Raw genomic sequence first — 21,183 nt, forward strand, 5'->3', positions numbered from 1 at the left:
ACTGTTTTTTTAGCCGGCGAAGAATACTTTTTTACCCTAAATCTTATTAATTAGACTATAAATGTAATTGCAAGTTAGCTAAAAGCAGTAAATATAGTCTTACTTTTTTAGTAATAGACGGAAACTGCACAAAGTTTTATAGGAGATTACTTAAATACTCTAATTTTAAGGGGGCCTAAAAGCTGAGCGAACTTATTAAGAAAACTGGAGTTACTAAAAGTTAGTAAACGAAAATCGATAAATGCTTTCCAACAAAAAAAATGCAAAGACCTACGAAAAATGTATAAACAGTTATCGCCCCGTAAAATTCGTGCTTACAGCTCCCTCCATGTACGAAGTTGTGAAGAAAGAGAAGGTCTCTTTGTTATGCCGACTTAAAATTTAACTAAAACGTAACCGGTGTATGTACTTCCACTCTTTATTTTATTAAAGCCTTTGTAAGCTATTAAAGGAAAAGCTCGAAGAATATGTTCAACACCTCGCCTAAAAAGCCCCGAGATTAACCCACAGATGCCTCCTTTTAAACTGAATCCATACCAATTTCAGATATTACCAACGTTCGTCTATTTAATATCGAAACAGCGAAATTATAGTGATGTGACCATTGTTATTTGCAAAATAATGAAATAAAACGGATTTTTTGTGTTGATTAAGCATTGTTTTCTGATAGAAAAAAATACCGCCCGAGCTCAGCAGTGGCTTGAAGGTGTGTTATGAGGAAACTACTCCATCAAAAACGAGTAGTCGGAGGTTCGCTGACTTTAAACGTGGGCTGTACGGGCACAAACGATGCTGATAACTCTGGACGTCCAATCAAGGCAGTTACTCTAGAATGCATCGAAAAAATCCAAAAAATTGTCGTTGATCTTAAAGTGTAGTTGTTTGGGTTAGCTGACATCGCAGATATTAATGGAACGCGTAAGCTATATTTTGCACAAACATTTGGGCATGAGAAAACTCTGTTCAAAAGGGTTACCGCTTTTGCTCACAATAGACTAAAAAAGTGTTGATGATTCGGAAAGCTGTTTGGAGCTATTTATGCGATACAAAAAGGATTTTATTATGCTAAACCTAAATTATTACGCTCCAGAGTTCAATCGGAAGTCAGCTGAGCGGAAAGCAAGGGGTGGAGGCCACGCAAAGCGGTCACAGACGTAACATTTTTGCCTTTAAGGTTGTAACAAAAGTTGTATACGTAATTTACCGACCGTAGATGTGGTAATCACCGTAGCTCAGTGATTAGAGCATTGTTGCGCAATCTCGAGATCACGGTTCGATTCCATCGGTACTTACGTTTTTCTTGTCTGGAGGTTTGTGTACGAGTTCCTTACTAACAAAAATTCTGATAGGTTGCAGCCTACACATTTCGGAATGCGCATGTTATAATAGTCATCGACTGTTATAGTTAATTATAATAAATAACGTGGTACATAAACCGTGTGTTTGTTTGTTAGGATACTGATTTATGCTTGTCCTACATTTTATATTTCTTTCTGAAGGATATATACCCTTTTACTACGCCAAGGAACATATATGCGATTTTTCCTGACTGAGAGCTGGAGTATTTGGATTTATTAACTCGATCGAGGGCCGGTAGAAGTCATTAATGAATAAACAATAAACTGATCGCTCCTCCACCTTTACTCCGTCATCGACTTACCTTGAGAAGGAAATGTCATGGATAGCGAATATTATAACACTATTGGTTCGATTGAAGGAGGTAATAACAAAAAAACGGCCCTTAATGGCGAAAAAAAGTGCTCTATTAGCAAGAGAAATGCACCGTGTTAAAAGTCGATGGTTTGATTCCAAAAATTACATGAACTAAAGTTAGGTTTTACGCCGCCCACCGTGCTTTCCAGGTCTCCTCCCCCCCCCCTCCCCTCACCTTCCGCGATTATTATCTCTTTGTAAACCTTAAATATTGCTCCAGGAAAAGAGATTTGGGTCAAACGATGAAATCATCTAAACAGAGACCTATTTTGAAGACAAAGACAAATCGTTCTATAAATAAGATGTAAAACTGCTGGGAAAGCGTTGAACTGATTGTATCATTCCGGAAGAAGAGTATGTTGAATTACAAGATGTGGAATCTTGCCAAAAAAAACTTTTGTTTAATTAGTTAGTCCCAGGACTTTTCAGGCGACGAGTTATATATACATTACAATTAAATGATAGCAAGACCCAATGATCTTGAATATATAGATTTTTATTACCTGATATACTACAACTAGGCCCTATGTAAAAGAGGGTTTAATATACTGACTGCCTAGAAGGACTGGAAAAGTGGGATTATAAGAGCCCGGACTCCCGCCCCTTCTGCCTGGGGTGGTGGGAAAACCGCTAAAAACCACCACCGGGAGAGGCAGTCTTAGGCACAGGAACTTAAGTCACCTGGAGATATTGGCCAGGCCCTTCCCGACTTGAGCCCCTCACCCAGAAGGTGACCTTAGTTAAACAATATTAGTAGCCTTCACATATATGACAGCAAAAACAATTATTATTTTACTGAAAAGGAAGTACTTAAAGCTTGGGCGCAACTGTACCTTTTTTAGATAAGGATTCCTATCAAACGAAAAATTCTAGTTGTGAACCAAATTTTGCGAAAACGCAAGAATACACTATACTTAGTACGAAAAATTACTGCTTATGCGTCATTTACCTTCTTTTTGCTCTTTTCATTTAAAGTAGTAATATTTTAATTTAGTTAATAAAAAAACTATTGTTTAAAAGGATATGCTTGCAAAGGTGTAAACGTACTGCAGATATATAAACCTGTTTTTATTTACTTATGACTTCTTTATCGTATATGCTCTACTGTTACACACATAATAATGCGCAATTTAAGGGATGGAATTAGCTAACTAAAAGTTATCTTCGAACTTTGATGTCTGCTAAGTTGAGCATTGAAATTTTAATAAATAGAAGTGCTTTTAACTTTTGTATTGTTGTTTTATTTAGACGCAAATGATTTATTCTATTACTTGCTAAAGTGGTATCAATACAACCGGCGACATGAGTAAACTAAATTAAATTTTACATACGTTTTAGTAAATTAAATAACTTAAAATATTTATTTTTCGTTTTGACATACTACAGTCTTTTTATCTGAATATTCCATATCCCCTCGTCGCGAAGGAGGTTAGGAAGGTATCATCCTTAATAAGTTAATTTACTTATAAAGCCATGTATAACTTACAATTTTCTTCTCTCTTTCCTTTTTCTTTACTACATATATTTAATCGGGCTGAAGAGGAATTGTAAAACTGTTACAATTATACCTAGAAAATTATAGGTTGTTTACAATATAAAATATGTACATGGATGTAGTTAAATACACAAGATAATAAATTGTTCTTCGTTAGCAATAAAAATTTTTAGGCCGTCTTTTTAATGCAAAAGTGGTTCGGCACTTTACGAAGATTTATGTTAATATGCAAAGCACAGCAGTAAGACCATGCCACAAACCATGTTATAAGCAGCCTAATTATGGTTTTGTATATAAGGAGTTTATTTTTATGAATTGATTGGGTTTTTAATATATAAGAAAATTTTAGGCATAAGTCGCATTTTTAATTTTTTTAATCAAAATACTCGGCATGAGGCTTCCTGTAAATCCTAGGGCTATCAGTGACGCCTAGGTATTTAATTTGATTGCTTTAGGTTACTAGGGTTTGCAACAAGGTCAAAAGTATCGCCTAGTACAATACCTAAGGGTATTATTAGCGTATACTGTCTAGTAAGAAATTGTTAGTAAAGAGCCTTAAAAGAATTAAGAAGCGAAAAAATCTTCCTCTACCCTTTTAATATATATATACCCATAAAATATGCTGACAACATATTTTAGATTTTTAAATAATTTCTTCCTATTATGTTCTATCAAAGGCTTTTTGTATATTTAAAAAAACAATATTTGTTTATTTATTATATTTAGAGGCCTTTTAATTTTCTCCACAATTCTTACAAATCTATTAAATTGTTGCAGCATTGCAATCTGGAAACTTATAATCTGTAATTTTGCTCACACAAAAAAAAGTAAACTAACGCATCAATAACCTTTAGCGTGGCTGTTAAATCAATTAGTATAGTTACAACCCTGATTGTTTTTCATCTTGTGAGGATAAGAAGACCCGACAACATGCATAACTTGTTCTGTATCACAAGCGATTATGAAGGTGGTGGACTGTAGGGGCAAATATCTGCAACAATATTAAGCTTTTTCTAAAATGGAATGTTAGGATTTGACACCTTAATGATTTCCTGCCCCCTTAAGGCGGGCGTCCACTTTTAGCGTGGAGACAAAAATCTAACATGGCATAAATAATTGTTTCCTTATATTAAAAAAGGGATTTGTTAGACATCTTTATACGAAGTTTATAAATAAATTTTTATTATCATTTTCCATGGCTAATTAGGGTAATAGAGATAGTAGTCTTCGTGTTATGAAAAGCATTAGCTTACATGTGGCCACATTAATTATATTTCTAAGCTAAATCATCAGGAGACGCTCGCTTTTTTAATTTGATTTTTTTTAAGTTCTCTACTTTGCGATATCGCAGCGTGCAACAACTTTTTAGCACCTCGTAAATAATGTCATCCAGTTGGGTTTCTTATACAGATGTAGTGCAGACACTATTACAGCGAAAACATCGACTGCATATACTGAGCACTAAGATATTTATAAAGGGCAAAAATCTAACTCATCGCTTGAACCATTACAACACCGTTTTTAAATGGCAGTGAAGAAGTAGGAGAACGGTTTTAAATGCTTGGCAAACTCACTTTATTTAATTTTTCATTATTATTATTGGTTTGTGAAGAAGCTCGGGAAATCTCAGAGCGCAGACTGCTTGATATCGCAAAAAAGTTATAATTAAGGCTTAGACCGTATTCAATTTCGGCAGGCCATCTTATAATTAACTTTTTACTTATGTTATAAGGGTATAACAAAATTGTTATTGTGCGTTTAAAGCGCACCTTCTAAGCATTTAAACAAAAAAAGGGGCTGTAAAACGCTACCCTTATGAAGGGGAATTATAGACGATGAGGCCACCATAACGCCCCGATGTCCTCCATATATAAGAAGTTAATCGGGAGAGCTGCTTTACTTCCTTCAAAAGAATACAATGGTGGGCCTTCGTGTTTTAAGGTCCTGTTAAAAAAATATGGATTACACGGTTAATAAAAACAACATACCGATGCAAAAAATTAGGGGCGGGGAGGGAGGGAGGCTGTTCTTATTAGACAGGCCTTTACCACTCCACTCTAAGTGTGCATGGAAATTCCTTCACGAGCGTAAACGTCCTTAAAGCTCTGGTGGTGTGTTTACTTCGTTGATGGTATCAAAACCAAACCTTTTTAAACTCTGGACTCTTTTATAGTTGTAGGACGACTGTTAACACCGTGGAATTCTGGTGTACTATTTCAATTCTTGTGTAACTTTAGTTTTTCACTATCAATATTCCGCCAAACCTTTACATCTCTCGACAGTAAACTTGTAATACAAGTTTAAAGGCCGTACAGACTCGGCTGCTGTATAATTATAAATTTTAAGTAACGATTTTGTAGCAATATTAATATAATTATGACGTTTTTAACTTTGTAATTTATAGTTATTTTCATAGAGAATGCAAACAGAAATTAATAATCCCCCTAATACTTTAAATATTGTTACTGATCCCCTTGGGGTGAAGGCACAAGAAGAATTTTTAGATTTTCTACAAAAGTACTTTTAACCCCGAACTATCTTTTAATCCTTCCTTAACTACTAAACACTACTAACTATTTAAATTATTTATCACACAAGCGCTACTAATTCTGAAGAGATGAACTTCCCTAATCAAAATAATTCTCCTGTGTATATTTATCGTGAACAACTTACTCTGTTAAAAAAGAGCGACAGAACAACTTTTATTGTAGAGCTTGGGAAGCTTCGAGCTTATAATCGTTCCCTTTACGACCTCATCCAAAGCGAATATTTTAGGTTCTATTTTACAGCGAATATTTAAGTTCTCAATGTGGTTTTTTGCGCAATTATTAATTTGAAGAAGTAATTAGAGTTTGCACGTTAGGCTGCTTCCTTTTATCCACGCAGCCGCTACAGAATTTGGTAACCAGCGCGGCGAAGAAATTATAGTTACGGAAGAAAGGCATTATTGGGTCAGCTTTTATGATTTAGATCAAGAAGTTTTAAAGTTGGTGTTTTATTTTTTTTGAAGTCTTTCCTCGAACTCTCATACATGTTTATAAAGATTGCGCGAGTTAAACACCAATATTATCGGAAAGCTTGTGGCTATCAGAGGAACAGTTATACGGACCTCGGAAATCAGGCCAGGTGGCTATACACTGCCTAATTTTTTTATTTATTTGTTTGAAAGATTTCAATTAGAGCTTCTTTCGGGTCACTTTACTTGCCAGGTCTGCAACGCAAACATTCCATCCGTAACTCAACAGTTCCGGTACACCAGACCCGTTATTTGCCCGAATCCGATCTGCTCTAATAGGTTTATTATTATTATTACTATAACTTATTTTATTATTTTTACTGAAATTTTCCTATACAAATTTAGAACAGATTTTCAGCTCTCTGTAGAAAAGTCGAGGTTTGTAGATTGGCAGCGTGTAAGGATCCAGGAGCTTTCCAGTGAAATTCCCTCGGGGAGTATGCCGCGCAGTACGGAAGTTATTTTTCGCCATGAAGGTCATTTATTTCTTTTTTGTCTTTCCTGTTGTATTTTCTGTTCCCGAAGGCGTGGACCAAGCAAAGGCAGGGGATAAAGTCACCTTGACAGGCACGCTCATTGTTGTCCCTGACGTCCGGCAGATGAGCAGAGGCCAAGGAGCGGGCCTGACAAAGGATGGGTTGGGGATCGAGGGCATCACAGGCTTGAAAATTTTAGGATTGCGAGACTTAACGTACAAGTTGTGCTTCCTTGCCTGCACGACCCAAAACCAGGGATGCGAGGATGGACGTCGAGATATTCGCTCGAAAGAGACGAGGGATATGACAGTGCGGCAGTTCTCGCCAGAAGAGCGCGAGAGAATCGTGGAGATGTCCTACGACGAACGCATCTACCATCACATGACCCTTAGCGTTTGTCCCACTATCTATGGCCATGAGATTATCAAGCGAGGCATCCTCTTGATGCTGCTTGGCGGCGTTCATAAGCAAACCCTCGAGCACACCAAAATTCGCGGGGACATAAATATCTGTATCGTCGGCGATCCCAGTACAGCCAAGTCGCAGTTTCTTAAGTATGTGGCGGACTTTCTGCCGCGGGCGGTGTACACTTCCGGGAAGGCCTCCTCTGCCGCCGGGCTGACAGCGTCCGTCAAAAGGGACGATGACACCAATGAGTTTTGTATCGAGGCGGGCGCGTTAATGCTGGCCGACAACGTGGGTTTACCAGTCATCTGTAGAAAGAGATCAAGCGGGTTAATCATTATTTTTTTTAGGGTATCTGCTGCATAGACGAGTTTGATAAGATGGACATTAAAGACCAGGTGGCCATCCACGAGGCCATGGAGCAGCAAACTATATCAATAGCAAAAGCCGGCATCAAGGTAACCGCTGCCTTCAAGCTCCCTCAGTCCCACCCGAAAGTAATTACTGTGCAGGCCACGCTTAATGCTGCTACTTCTATTCTAGCTGCCTGTAACCCTATTGGAGGACGCTACGACCATTCCAAGACCCTGCGGGCAATTATTTGTCTAGTAACTTGTGGTGCCTTCCCACTACTGGTTTATGTAAAAAGGGCAACGTTCTATTGAGTAGCGCCATCATGTCGAGGTTTGATCTGTTTTTCGTGGTGACGGACCAGTGCAGCGATGTGGCGGACTCTAATATTGCTAATCACATTGTTGCCTATCACCAGTTGAAGCCCGACGCCATACAATTTCCATATACAATGCGTGAAATGCAAAACTACATCAAGTATGCACGAACTATTGATCCGGTGGTAAGTGCTGCTGTGCACTTTTTTAGACTCTTGCTTAATCCAACTCGATATTATAGCTTACTAGTGAGGCAAAAGCGCTTCTCCCAGAAATATTTGTCAAACTTAGAGAAAAATGCAATAGTACGTGCTTTATTAGTAAGTACGCCAGCTAGTCTTTAAAGTCTTCTCATAATAGGCGGCTTTCCTGGTGAAAAAAGTTTCCCAATAACCGTAAGGCAATTAGAAAGTTTAATACGTCTCTCTGAAGCTCTCGCTCGACTTCACTTGGACGAAAATGTATCATCCAATCGTTGTAATTTTTAAATGAAGCGCCGTGTACTTGACTCCGTCCTTAGATCAGACCAGCGTACGTGGAAAACGCTTATCGGTTAATAGACGAATCAGTTCTCACAGTTGAAAGAGGAAGTGTTGATCTGCGCCTCCAGAACTCTTCGGTCTGCAGTGGTCTTCCTTCCCCTCCTTACTGCCGTTCATTGTGGTACAACCACAGGAATATACAGACTTGTACCACAAAGGCCAGCGAAGAAACAGACCTACCGACCTACTTAGCGGGGAAGGTTAAATAACTCTAGCCACGTTCGAAACTTTTAATACTAGCTTGTGTCCTGCAGAAGAGAATGGAGGCGGCAACCAGCCGGAAAGCTTCACCATATCATACGAGAAGTACAAGTCCGTTTTAGCCACCCTCATGCATGGACTGCGTCAAAAGCAAGACCGCGGATTGGCTATGGCAGATGAACTAAAGTAAGTCATTGTCTTTCTCTATCAGCACTTAACTCCAAAGCTGTTGTTATATTCACAGTCAAGAGTTCCACGGCGTGCCCAAAAGCGAGCTGCTCTCGTGGTACATGAACGAGATGGTCAACGAGGGACTGGAGAGGAGCGACGTCGACCACGCGCTCCGGATAGCCGATATGATCCTTCATAGGCTGATTCACAAGGTAATGTCCCAGCAGGGCGTTGAGGGTAAAGGGCGTCTCACTAACAGCATCCCACGTGAAGGAAAATATCATTATCGAGACTGAAGGCTACCGCGCTGAAGACGTGGCGGCGGGCTCGGCGGATGGCGCAACAGACCCGGAAGGAGAGCGCCCCACTTATCTCTGGGTCCACCCTAACTATGTCCAGTAAAAACCACTATAATCCGCCACTTAAATGGGGCAACATATGGTTATATTAAAACAGATAGACAACTTAAATTTATTAAAGTAAATCAATAGTTTTCGTGCTCGGCCTCTACCACATCATTTAGAGTGCGTGCCTCTTCAAGAAAGCGTAGATCGCCGGAAAAAGCTTCAAAATTTTTATTGAACATTTTAACAGTTAAAAATTTTTGATCTAAATTAAGAATTAAAAGAGTAAAATTTAAAGACAAAAACAAATAACAGTCAAGTAATAAAATTTTTAAAACCTTTAACTTAAAATACAATACACAAACAAAGCTCTACCAATATTTTAAGTAATTCCCGGTACAATTTAAACCATTTTATAATAGATATAGAGTCTCTACTGAGCACAATTTTTAGTAACTGCTTTGAGACTAACCTTACAATATATTAGAAGTTCTGTGAGCCCAAAAAAAAAAAATTAATTTAAAGTTATTTTTCCCCTATGTAAAAAAAAAACCTACACGTTTATAGAGGCCTTATATAAATAATAGTGCAAGTGGTTAATTTATTGAATGCTAAGTTAAGGTGAAGAAGAACAGTTTTAATATACAATAAATTATTATTTAAGAAAATCTAGTAGAGTAGATTAACTCAAAAGTAACAAAAACTAATTTTATAAAACCTGTTAAGAAATTAAGAATGACTGTATCTAGCTCCGAAAGAGTCATGGACTCCGAAGGCTGCAAACTGTAAGAGCTGTCAAACTCGTGTACGCATAATAATTTTAATGGTAATATTAAATCTTTAGGTAAATAAAAAAGAAGTCTATAAGGATCAGGAACGTGCTTTAACAATAGCAAATATTCAGGAGAAAATGGTCTTAAAGGAATCCCGTTAGGTCCCTTATAGCTGAAAAATGCAATTGAATTAGAAAAAAGTAAAAAAATAAAAAACCTTTTAACTTTTTTCCTGGACAAAGAGTCTTATTATTGTCATCTAGCTTAACGTTAAAAGCTGAATTACCCTCCTTAACACTCTGCTGTTTTGTTCTCAAATGGATGTCATAACTCTGAAGACAGAACAACGGCAACGGCAACTTATTATATTTCCCCCTCAATTTTTTTTTTAAGTGCCTAAGCATTCCTTTTTAAATTAGCGCATACAAAAAAAGAATTATACTAAAGAATAGAAAGTCTGCAATCTAATGATACGAGTGACAGATTCAAGGCGGAACAGCTAGCAAATTCCTCCAATCCCCTCATGGTAAACCTTCTCTTAGACCACTTTTTATATTAGATGCTACTTCATACTTTTTTTCAACTTAGTTTTTTAGATTTTTGGAAATTATTACGGTATTCTTTACTAATATTATATATTGAAATCGCAAACAATGGGCTCACGCCTAGGACGTTAGTAATTTGTCATAATAAATATTTAGTAGTCTTATAGTTATTGTAAGCCACTCTGCATTTTAACAGTGCATGCTTTTGATAAAGACTTTAATTTTAACTCACCCCTTTTAGCACTCTTCTAACTGACGGCGATGTGTGGTTATAAAGTAATCTTTGACAACTTTATCGTCCAGAAAACGAAAATAATTACACTTCGACAAACTAATACCTTATTAAATGTTATTCTTTTTATGAGATTGCCATTTAAACACTCAGTTTTTCACCCCTTCCAATATAACCTTTAGGAAGGTGAAGGCCCAAACAAATTACCCTCCACTCCTCCTGCTTCTAGTCATTTACATAATATAAAAGCTAAATGCCCTAGAGGTTTTAGAATTTTCTCAAGGGATATTCCTTACTAAAACGTTGACCTATTTCAAACTCATTAGCGTCTTTGTCTTCTAAGTCTTAAGGTGTAACTATTGTAACACTTAAAAATACCTTCGACATGTGGCCTAGGCATTCAATTTTTGACCGTCCTGGGTCCGTCCTTGCATCTAAATCTGTCTTTGTTACATTTTTATTTTTATGTACATATGTTTTTATTAAGGCTGCCCATTTATAAAATTTTCTTTCTTCATAATACTAAATTTTGTCTATCCTATTAACAAGTTAAGACTTTATTTACTTTCATTGTTCACGTTAAAATTCACCTATTTTACAACCTGACTCTCGTTCTATGGGTTTTTAAAAAAATTTGCAGTACACATATAATTATTTAATAAACATTGGTCATTTCCTTCTCAGTGTTATCAATTCTTTTTCCTTTCACAGTTTCAGCACCACTTTTAAAAACCTAAAATTGCTTTTAAGATCAGTTTGGACTATAATTTTTTTTTGACTTGTTTATAGTTCACTACCTTGTTGATGAGCCAAGCTAAAATAAGGCATCTTTATTTGTTAGATTATACTACCTTCGAGCTTCTATAAATTTGTACTTTTGAGCGCTATACTCTCCATACAGTCCTCATATCTTTGAAATAAGATACCTTTCCATCATACGTCGCTGGCACCTATTCATTGTTTACGTATTCCTGGTAAAGTTCTAACCTAATAACATAACTATGTTCTATGATCTTCCTATTCACGACTCCACAAGATTACATATTTCTTTGACAGCAAAAAGAGCTCTTTGAGGGTTGCGGTTACTTTTTTATTACTCAAAAGTCCGTAAAAAGCCAGATAGATTATCTTTGGACTTGTTTTACACATTTTAGAAGCACCATAGTTTTATACCTCTCCACGAGTTATACAGTGCGTGTAAGCAATCTTAAAATCCCGTGGCTACTAAGCAGTCATTTACTTAACATAAGTATTCTGCAAACCAACTATTGCGATATTCTTGCTCTGATGTTCGAATGACGTATCCATTAGCCGAGGGCAACGCTGTTTCACTGCCCTCCCCCTACTGTTAAACATAGTGAACGCGAAATACATCACTAAGTGCACTTCTATTTCTCTCCGGTAGTCCTTCGCGTTATCAGGAGTATTAAACACTAAATTGTTTCTCAGTGTCATATTAATAAGACGCTTAACCGGCGCCCTGTACCTTCGCTCATGCTTATTTCAGGCTTTTCTTGACATCAATGCTTGGGCTTTTTTTACTGGCGCTTTCGACCATTACTTGCATATGGTTTTAATTCCAGTAATCTTCTCGCGTTTGCCCATATCATAGACGATAAAGTCTGTGATAATCCCAACAATATTCAGTCTACAACAAAACACAAAAGCTTAACAAAAACTGATTTTTTTGCAAGATAATACCTCTATTTTGTAAACATTTTTACATAAACAAGCCCTCAGTTATATTTCAACTCAGAGGGGCATTAAAAGATCAACTAGAGGAAAAGAAAACATTTTTGTTTAAGGCAAGAGAGAAGTAATTGGAAGCTTACAGGAACCCGTCTATAAACATTCATAAACTACAACTCTATACTATTAAAACGATATTATAAATGCTTTTGGAAGTTTTTTTCTGAAGGAGTAAAGTGATGAATACAATAGTTTTTATTATAACTCACTTCTAAATGAAAAACCAGGTTTAAATGTTTAGAGCAAAACTGTGCCTTACGTCTAAAAAGGTATCTTACAGGGGAAAAGAGGTACTTCATGAAATAGAAAAGAAATCTCCCAAAACAATTTCGGTAAAACATTAAGTTTTAAGCTTTAATGGAAGGGCCTCACTTTTGCAAGACTAATCTTCTCTACTGCATAAGCAAGAGCTATTTCACAAGTTTATTTGAAGCCTAGAGGAGGCTGTAGCAGCGGAGGATGAATCCTATGGTATTAGGTTCTGCTCTGTTCTTTTTTTAAACATTTGGGTAAAAAAGTTAAGTTCTTTACCTCGCCTATATAACAAGAAACATTCCAAAAAAAAAAAGGAATTTTTTTAAACTAATTATATTATAAACAAAAATTTGATTACTCTCCAATACTTTTTTTTTAGTATAAATTCCACAAAGCTCTTACCCTTCTCTAGAAACTAGAGCTCTAAACCAATCACTTCAAACTAGAAATGCAACAGACCCTGGTGGTATCTCTAGTAAGTTGCTTAAACACTTAACCAGCAGGGCTCCGCTTATATTAACCTAATTCATTCAATTTACTCAACTCGTATCCCGGAGCTTTGGAAAAACATATCTGTTCTTCTACAAAAAAAGCAAAACCTGGTAAAATCACTTAAGGCTACCGCCCAATTAGTCACTCATTCTAGGTAAACCTCTGGAAGCAGTAACACTGAATAGACTACAGAATCTTTGCTGTAGATAGTCATATATTTGTCAGACCGTCAATTTGGGTTTAGGCATAACTATGCAACAACTCAACAAATTTTGAGATTTTCGGAACACGCCTTAAAAGCTTTTATTGAAAGAAAGCCAACAGAGGCTGCATTCACGATATCGAGAAGGATAAGGCTTCCCAACGGCTTTATTTTTAAGATCATTAAATGTAGCTTTCCCAAAAACCTCACACTTATGATTAAATCCTTTCTGTATAAAAACTTTTTCTATTGGAGTCCTCAATAGTCTCTTCCTTCACCATCTCTTTTACCAACTACTTTTATGATGTCCCCACGTTTACTAATGTCTTTACGGCTTAATATGCGGCTGACACCGCTTTATACTAAAGTTCAAAATCAGCCCTCCCCACCCTTAGCAATAAGGCACTATCAGCTCTCTTCCTTAAAATACTTGAAAAGTGGTTTCACTCATGACAATTTACAACTGAAGTTACTAAAAAGTAAGGCCCTTTTTTTAAGAACGAGAAGAAGAGGGAAAAAGCCTCGTTAATCTTTTTATGTTACAAACAGAGATCCCCTGGAGCGATCACGTTAGATACCTCGGCGTAATAATTGACTTTGAACTATATTGGCCTGCCCATACCACCTACTTTATTAATAAAGCGAAGGCTTGGAAACACTCCTTACCCCTTTTATGTAATAAAGGTAAACCTAGCCTCAAAACAAACTGATGCCTTACTAATCTCTGGTTAGACCGATATTTACTTACACGTCATTTGCGCGGTCTATTCGGACGTCATCATTACTAATCGACTATAAATCCTACAGAACAACTTTCTTCATACGCTAACCGGAGCACCATGGATCGTTAGCATCCGCAACTTACACCACTACTTTACTGAGTTTTAAAAGACTGCGTTATTAAATCAGTAAACAGATGCTCACGGAATTCGGAGCGCAATCCAACCAATTTTTGTTCAAAACTGTAACTTATGATCCTACCCACTATTTAAAATATAAAGGCTCAAAAGTATTCTCAAGTAAACCTTTTATGCTAATAATAACAATGTTATTTAAAATACCAAATATTTTTGCTTTAATAATTATTATACTAATATTAATAGCATTTACAGTAATAATTATAGTAATAACCTTATTACAAAATAATAAGCGAATATTAACTTTCATAGCATTTGAAATGACAGTATATAACTCAGTTGCGGCTTCTACACCCCTCCTACCAATGCGGACAAAATACGGATTTAGCACTCTTAGGCCTCTTAAGTCCACTGTGGCATGTCACTTTACAAAAAAGAAAAATGCCTTCCTTCTTGGTGGAGGGGTTTATAGACGGGGAGGCCTGCCTTACCAGAGGGTGCTGGGCCGGTCTCCAGGGTGGCCCTCGGTCTCGTGCCTAAGGCTGCCTCTCCCGGTAGCGGTTTTTGCGGTTCCTCATATACTAGGCCAAATGAAGTGCGGACTCAATGTCTCACGCTTTTCCAGTCCTTCGGGATTAGGAGCGAACGATGATGGGCATTCGTGCCTCATTTCCTACGGAAGAGGGGAATTTCAGATAAAGCGACTTAATGTCCTTTACGAAGATTGGCAATAATATACAACTTCACTCCCTCACCCACCCAAAAATAAACGAAATAAATAAAAATAAAAATATGCCATCAAGCTTACTTCTATTATTTCTTGTTACATATTTTAATTATTTTTCTATTCTTCCATTATATATTTCATTTTTATTTTAAAATAATTATACAATAATTTTAATACGTTATAAGCTCAAATGCTCTTAAAAAATGAATCGAGGCACTGCAGTATGGAAGGGAATTCTTCTAATATCTCAACTAAGACAATGTCTCATAGATATGAAAATGGTAATGGTTAATGGTGTATATAACTTATTCTTTGATGACAAAAATTCTGGGGAAGCCGACATTCAATTTTTGGAAATAAAAAAAATCAGCGCTTGGGTATACAATTTTCTTAAACAATAAACATGGTTAATTAAATATGGTATACCTGAACTCGATGTGATGAAGCTGAAAGAGACCATTTTAAATATAAAAACGTATTGCCATGTTCTACCATTAAAAAAGCAGAAGAACCAATGAGACATTTCGCTAAATGTCAACAAAACGATAGCACTTATATATAACTCTCAAACTATGACAGCAGCTTTCCAGAGGATAGAGATTACAAGTGCACATTGAATGCCCTACTTCAAGCTGAAGGTAAATGCAAGAAAGACATCTTTGCATGGAAAGATAAACCAGCTTCACAAGCTAAAGTTCATTTTACAAGTAATAAAAACAGAAATAAAAAGATATAAAAATATGCATTAGATGCAGTAAAGAACATTTCTATAATATATATTCCACACATTAACGGACAATGCCCGTTATGCAATACGATGGGCATAGAGAGACTGCTTGCTTAAGGTAAAAAGATACTTCAAATAATCAAAAAGCTTCTATAATTATCACACAACTATAAATAACGATAATCATGATGAACTTGTGGCAGATACTGCTGCTTATGTAATAATACTGTAAAAAGAGAACAAATTATTACGCAAACAGTGAAAAAACGATTGGGCTCTTATTTTACTGGACTCAACTTTTTTTTCACAATGAAAAAGCTATATACAATGGAAAATTTATACACAAATTATCGGTAGGTGCCAGATTAGAAAGGATACACAAATATTTATATAAATAACAGAGTTCAAATTGAAAAGGATGACTAAATTTTATTCAATGGCAGAAAGCAAGATAATTTATATATAATACCTAATAAAAATTTTTATAGACGCCACAAGCTTTAGGTATAGAAGAAAGAAATTACACATTTACTAATACTACCCAGCAAACTACACCACCTATCGAGCATTGCATATTTAGACATGCCTCTCTACTTTGAGTAGCGATTGAATATATTTAAAGTATCTTTTTGCACTCCCTTAACTGAAACAAATAATTTCATTAAAGTAATAAAAATAAAAATAGATTTAAAAAAAAATAGAATATTAAACTTAGATCCTTGGCGAATCAGTTTAAATAAAGATTAGAACAAGCTGATTGTTTTTTTTATTTTTAAATTTAAAAGTTTTCATTTACGTGAGCGGGCTTCGCTGAACTTTGCTTTTTTAGCAGTGTGGTTTTCTTTTATACATTGTTATATAAATAATATTAAACCCTTTTTACTATAGATGTAAGCTTTACCTTTTGCGTATTATATAAAAAAGCTTTTCAAGTTAATAATGTGCCTGGTAGAAAAAGGCTTTAAATATAATTACTTTGTGCAAGAACTTTTTATAAGTTTAAGTTTTGTTTGAAAAAAGAGTTTTTTTAGAACATTATTTTCAAAAGTATCGCATATAAATGTTAATAATTAAGTACCCTTAATTATATTATTAATATACTTAAGTTAGCCATTTTTATATTAATGGTATTATATTACTAATTTGTGTTTAATGCCAGCACTGCAACCACAATAAGTGTTCGCAGAAGAGTTTAACCCAAGTTACCAAAGCTGCAGCAGAGAGTCCTCCCGGTTAGTGAAGATTTGATCTAGTTTATATAAGAGACTAGTTTTGCTTTTCTATTTAAATGGAGGTTTTTTACTTTAAAAAATATAGTAATAGCGTAAATATACTAACACTATTGGTGAAGGCAATATAAAATTGTTAGCTAAGGCTATTTACCTACTTAAAATCTATAATTTTTTGTAAAAAGTAAAAATTTAATCGATTTAAGGCTACAAAAAAACTGAAAAATCACATTATAATATTAGACCTTAACAAGTTTAACGAAAACAAATTTTACAACTCGCAACTTTTATTTTTATAGTTCAGAGTTAAACTTACAAAGTAATTAAGTAAAAATTGAAGCGTGGCTCCCTAAAATATTATTTTTGTTTAATAAAAATTTGAATCCGCTGATTTATTAGGCAATCAAAAATCATTTAAAGCAGCCCAGCATTCCAAGCTTTCACTGCTTTTTAACTAAGTTCTCCACGATTGCCTCACTCTCTAAAGATGAATACTTACAAAAAAGAATAAGACCATTTTATCAAATGAATTTACTAATGTCTTCTTTTACAAGAGAAAAATTGCCTTTAACAGAATAATAAGAAATTTTATTAGATTTATTTAATTTTTAAACAACAGAATCCTTAACTTTTTTTCAGAGTAATTTTTATATGCTTCAGTTTTACTCTCACAACATAAATTTCAACAGAAAATATTTAAATTCTTTGACACCCGCGTGGTTTCTATTATTCGCTTTGCTACATATACAGTTTTTGTTTAACGATGGAGGAGAAAAGTTTAAAATAAGATTTTCTTTTCCTTTTTCAAGCAGTATAATAGAATAAGAAAAAAATATATTTTTGAGTTTCAAAATCTTCAATTATTTTAATCTTATTTTCGTCGAGTTCATTAGGATATTGGAACTCTACATAATCCTTTAATTTTTTTTTAGACAACACGCACCTTGTCGAATCTATTAGATTGAACTAACGAAGTTAACTTTCTTTTGGTATTTTAGAATTACGATATAAATAAATTGTTAATTTTTCTGCTTTCTCTATAAGACCGTCCAAGCTTATTTGTCATATACTTATTATTATAAATATATAAAGTTTAGTAACTTTTATTATAGTTATTATAAATTTTATTTATATTTGTATAGTTCTTAAAATATTTAGTTAAAATTAAAGTTTACTTTTAATTATTGCGTGTGGAGGCTACACATGGAAGGCGTAACCTCAAAGTTCTGCTGCCCAACGATTAAAAATGTGCCAAACTGGTATTAAAATTTTTAATTAAAAAAAAAATCTATAAAAATTAAAGCGTTTTTGATTGTCTGGACTATAAATTTTAATGTTTATGACATACATTGAATTTAAAAGATATAAAGTGTATATATTAAAATACATTAACGATTTAATAAAAGCTTAATTCTTGATTAATAAAATTTTTATTAAAAAAACCAACTAACTTATAGAAAAAGGTCACTAATATTTGAAACAAAAATAATTTAATAATAAATTACAGAAATATATAAATTTCATATAGAAAACAGTAAATTTTTATATAAAAAGAGTACAAATATTAAATAAATTTGAGAAATTTTACTTTATCAATTTTATAATTTAGTAAATTTTATGTAAACATCAGTTTTTTTTTTAATTTATATAGTACAATTTATAAAGTATTAAGAAATTGATAAAATTTATTTCCAGAAACCTAAAATTGTATTAAAACCAGCCAATATATATATATATATAGAGTTAAAAATATAAAAAAATTAAACAATCAACAAAAATTTAATTTGAGAAAAAAAAATTACTTAAATCAGTAAATTTAAAAAAATGTGTAAAAAAAAATACGATTAGAATGAAACTGTTAAAATTAATTAAAAATATAATTCAAAACAAATTTGAGATCATAATTTTTCTGCAAATTTTAAATGGGAATACTACAATATAAAACCAAGAAATTCTCAATAATTTGAATTATGAATTTTTACTTTTATAAAATTCGCTGAAATTTACAAAACTTTTTATGAAAAGAGTAAATATAATAAGGAACAGTAAGAATTTATTTTTAATTAAAATATATAGTTACGAAACAATAAAAATATACGTTTAGAATTACAAAAATTTTATATAAACGAGAGTGATTTTTAAAAATATATATAATAAGAGTACATGTATAAAAAACATTGATTAAAATATAAATATATATAATAAATATTTATTTTTATAATAAATTACTTGTCAATAGCAGAATTGTATAAACTATACAAATCACAAAGATAATCTAATTCCAAAGAGGTTATATACTCTCTCTTCCTAAAAACGACCGACACTTCATAAAATAACATGGAAAAAGTACTATAAAGGAGTGCCTTCTAATCAAAACAAAAAATTTCCATATTACAGGAAACTTCAACAACTCGAGGTAATTTTGAATAAAAAAAAAGTATTCTTGATAAAAAAAATTTATAAGTTTAATTCCTCAACTGGAAACCACTCTTTATAGTACTTTTCTCGTGCTAAATTGCAAAAGATGTCTAACGTTTTTAGAAAAAAAATATATGACGTCCTCTCTCGTTACGATAAATTCAGTGAAATGAATCACCGACGAATTCTATAATTAATTTTGTTAATTTTTTTTACTCTACACTGGAAAACAAAGAAACAAGTTTTTTTCTTACTTGTGCCTCAATCTACTTGACTCTCTTCGTTTGTAGTTAATACCTTAAGTAGTTACGCTGAAAAAGTTGTGCAAAATTCCATAGTAAATCTTGATTTTACGATAACAAGTTAAAAATTAGTAACATTATAGTATTATCTGCACGTTTTTTCTTAAATTGCTGTAAAAACTTTAAAATATTTTATTTTTTTCAATAAAAACTCTTAACTTGAGCGACTTTTATGTAATAGAATCGTTATTTATGGTACTTATTAGGTGTATAAAGTTTATAGTTTACTATCGAAGAACTCATAATCTTTTATAGTGATTTCAAAGTTAATTGAAAATATGGTAACGACAACGGTTACAAAAAATTATTATATATTTTATATATTTATAAACGTACAAAATTTCTTAAAAAAATTTTTTTTCCCTACGATACTATTTATATTTACTTATTTTATTTCAATTTAAAAAAATAGCTTTTTTTTTGCGCAAACTTTTTGACTTTGTTAATGTTGTTATCAGGGTTTTATTACTTATTAGCAATTCTAAACTATTAAATAACTAGCAGTTTTACGTTTGCAAAAGACTTTTATAAACAGTTAAATTGACTTTTAGGTTATTTATAAAAAAGATAATAACAATTAGTACAGCTTATTTTTGAATATTTATTTCATATATGCGAAGAAATTCTCTCAGGTAGGACTTTTTTCTACCGTGTTTTAAATAAAATCGAAAAAAAAATTGGCTAATTTCCTTGCACAAATTTTTTGGCTTTGTAAATGTGTTGTTACACTAGCGTTTACGATCAATTTTACAGTTGCAGCTCGCATTTTTCTATGTAAAGTGAACTTTTTTAAACAGTTAAATAGACTTTAATGTTAATTAGAGAAAAGGGATAATCGGATAAAACTTATTGTTTAAAAATTTTATATATTTTATAAACACGAAGAAATTTTTTAATAACTTGATTTTTGAAAATTTTGGGTGCAGTAAAAAAGCAAACTTTTCAAGTAATTTAGTAACGGAACATCGACTACTTCTGTGCGCCTTCGCCTTATTGTTTTAGATTTACTTTTATTAAATTAAAAATAAAAAATGTTATTCTTTTTGGGCACAATCTTTTAACTTCATGCTTTTCTTTTTAAATAAATTTGCTTTCAAATAAATCTGTTACCGGGATTTAAAACTTGATATCATTTTTGAATATTCAAATAATACGAGCCATTTTACAAATGCAGCTGGTCTTTTCTTCTATTAAATTTTCTTAAGTCAATACTGCCTTGCTTATTACACTATATGCTTTGTTTTCTTTATCAGCTCAACTACACTGCATAGAAAAACGCCATCTATAGTAGTAATGTAGTATTTCGCTGGTGTTATCTGGTTGTGCAGAAATAATTTATTCTCTTCTTTTATAAAAGTTATTAGCAACAGAATTTATAAAGGAATGGGGATTTTTGAAATAAAAATAAAAATATTCAGGTTCTATAAAATTGAAAAAAGAATATGGGTATTTTTAACTAAAAATCTACAGTTTTGTTTGCTAGTATTCATAAAATTTATTAGTTGTTGTAGTTTAACTGCAAAAAATTCTTCTCGGAAGCTGGTTCAAACCTATCCAACGCCTTGTTTAAATTTATTCTCGTAATTAAACCATATATACTCTCTCGTATTATAGATATTTAAGAAAAAGAGTATGCACAGTTTT

General features: G+C 33.4%; 1 protein-coding gene and 1 long non-coding RNA gene across 2 annotated transcripts; one reads left to right on the forward strand and one right to left on the reverse strand.

Annotated features, from left to right (window-relative positions):
• The first annotated feature begins 5,331 nt into the window (after positions 1-5,331).
• On the forward strand, positions 5,332-9,230 carry LOC135121474 (DNA replication licensing factor MCM6-like). Its single transcript, XM_064045782.1, has 19 exons — positions 5,332-5,553; positions 5,613-5,725; positions 5,807-5,983; positions 6,072-6,194; positions 6,252-6,334; positions 6,389-6,503; positions 6,570-6,700; positions 6,750-7,396; positions 7,456-7,563; positions 7,618-7,698; positions 7,755-7,958; positions 8,015-8,078; positions 8,134-8,234; positions 8,294-8,392; positions 8,449-8,515; positions 8,570-8,702; positions 8,761-8,899; positions 8,961-9,128; positions 9,179-9,230. The coding sequence occupies exons 2-18, from the start codon at positions 5,628-5,630 to the stop codon at positions 9,087-9,089; spliced, it is 2,499 nt and encodes an 832-aa protein (XP_063901852.1). The 5' UTR covers positions 5,332-5,553; positions 5,613-5,627; the 3' UTR covers positions 9,090-9,128; positions 9,179-9,230.
• LOC135121475 (uncharacterized) lies at positions 9,215-10,317 on the reverse strand. Its single transcript, XR_010278992.1, has 4 exons — positions 10,279-10,317; positions 10,030-10,210; positions 9,750-9,976; positions 9,215-9,296 (listed from the first exon to the last, which is right to left on the reverse strand). It is a non-coding gene; the product is annotated as an uncharacterized LOC135121475 (long non-coding RNA).
• Between the last annotated feature and the right edge of the window lie 10,866 nt (positions 10,318-21,183).

Source organism: Zophobas morio, unplaced genomic scaffold, assembly GCF_036711695.1.
Source record: "Zophobas morio isolate AGI-343-1 ecotype UQ-CSIRO unplaced genomic scaffold, CSIRO_AGI_Zmor_V1 ptg000599l, whole genome shotgun sequence".
Lineage (NCBI taxonomy): Eukaryota > Metazoa > Arthropoda > Insecta > Coleoptera > Tenebrionidae > Zophobas > Zophobas morio.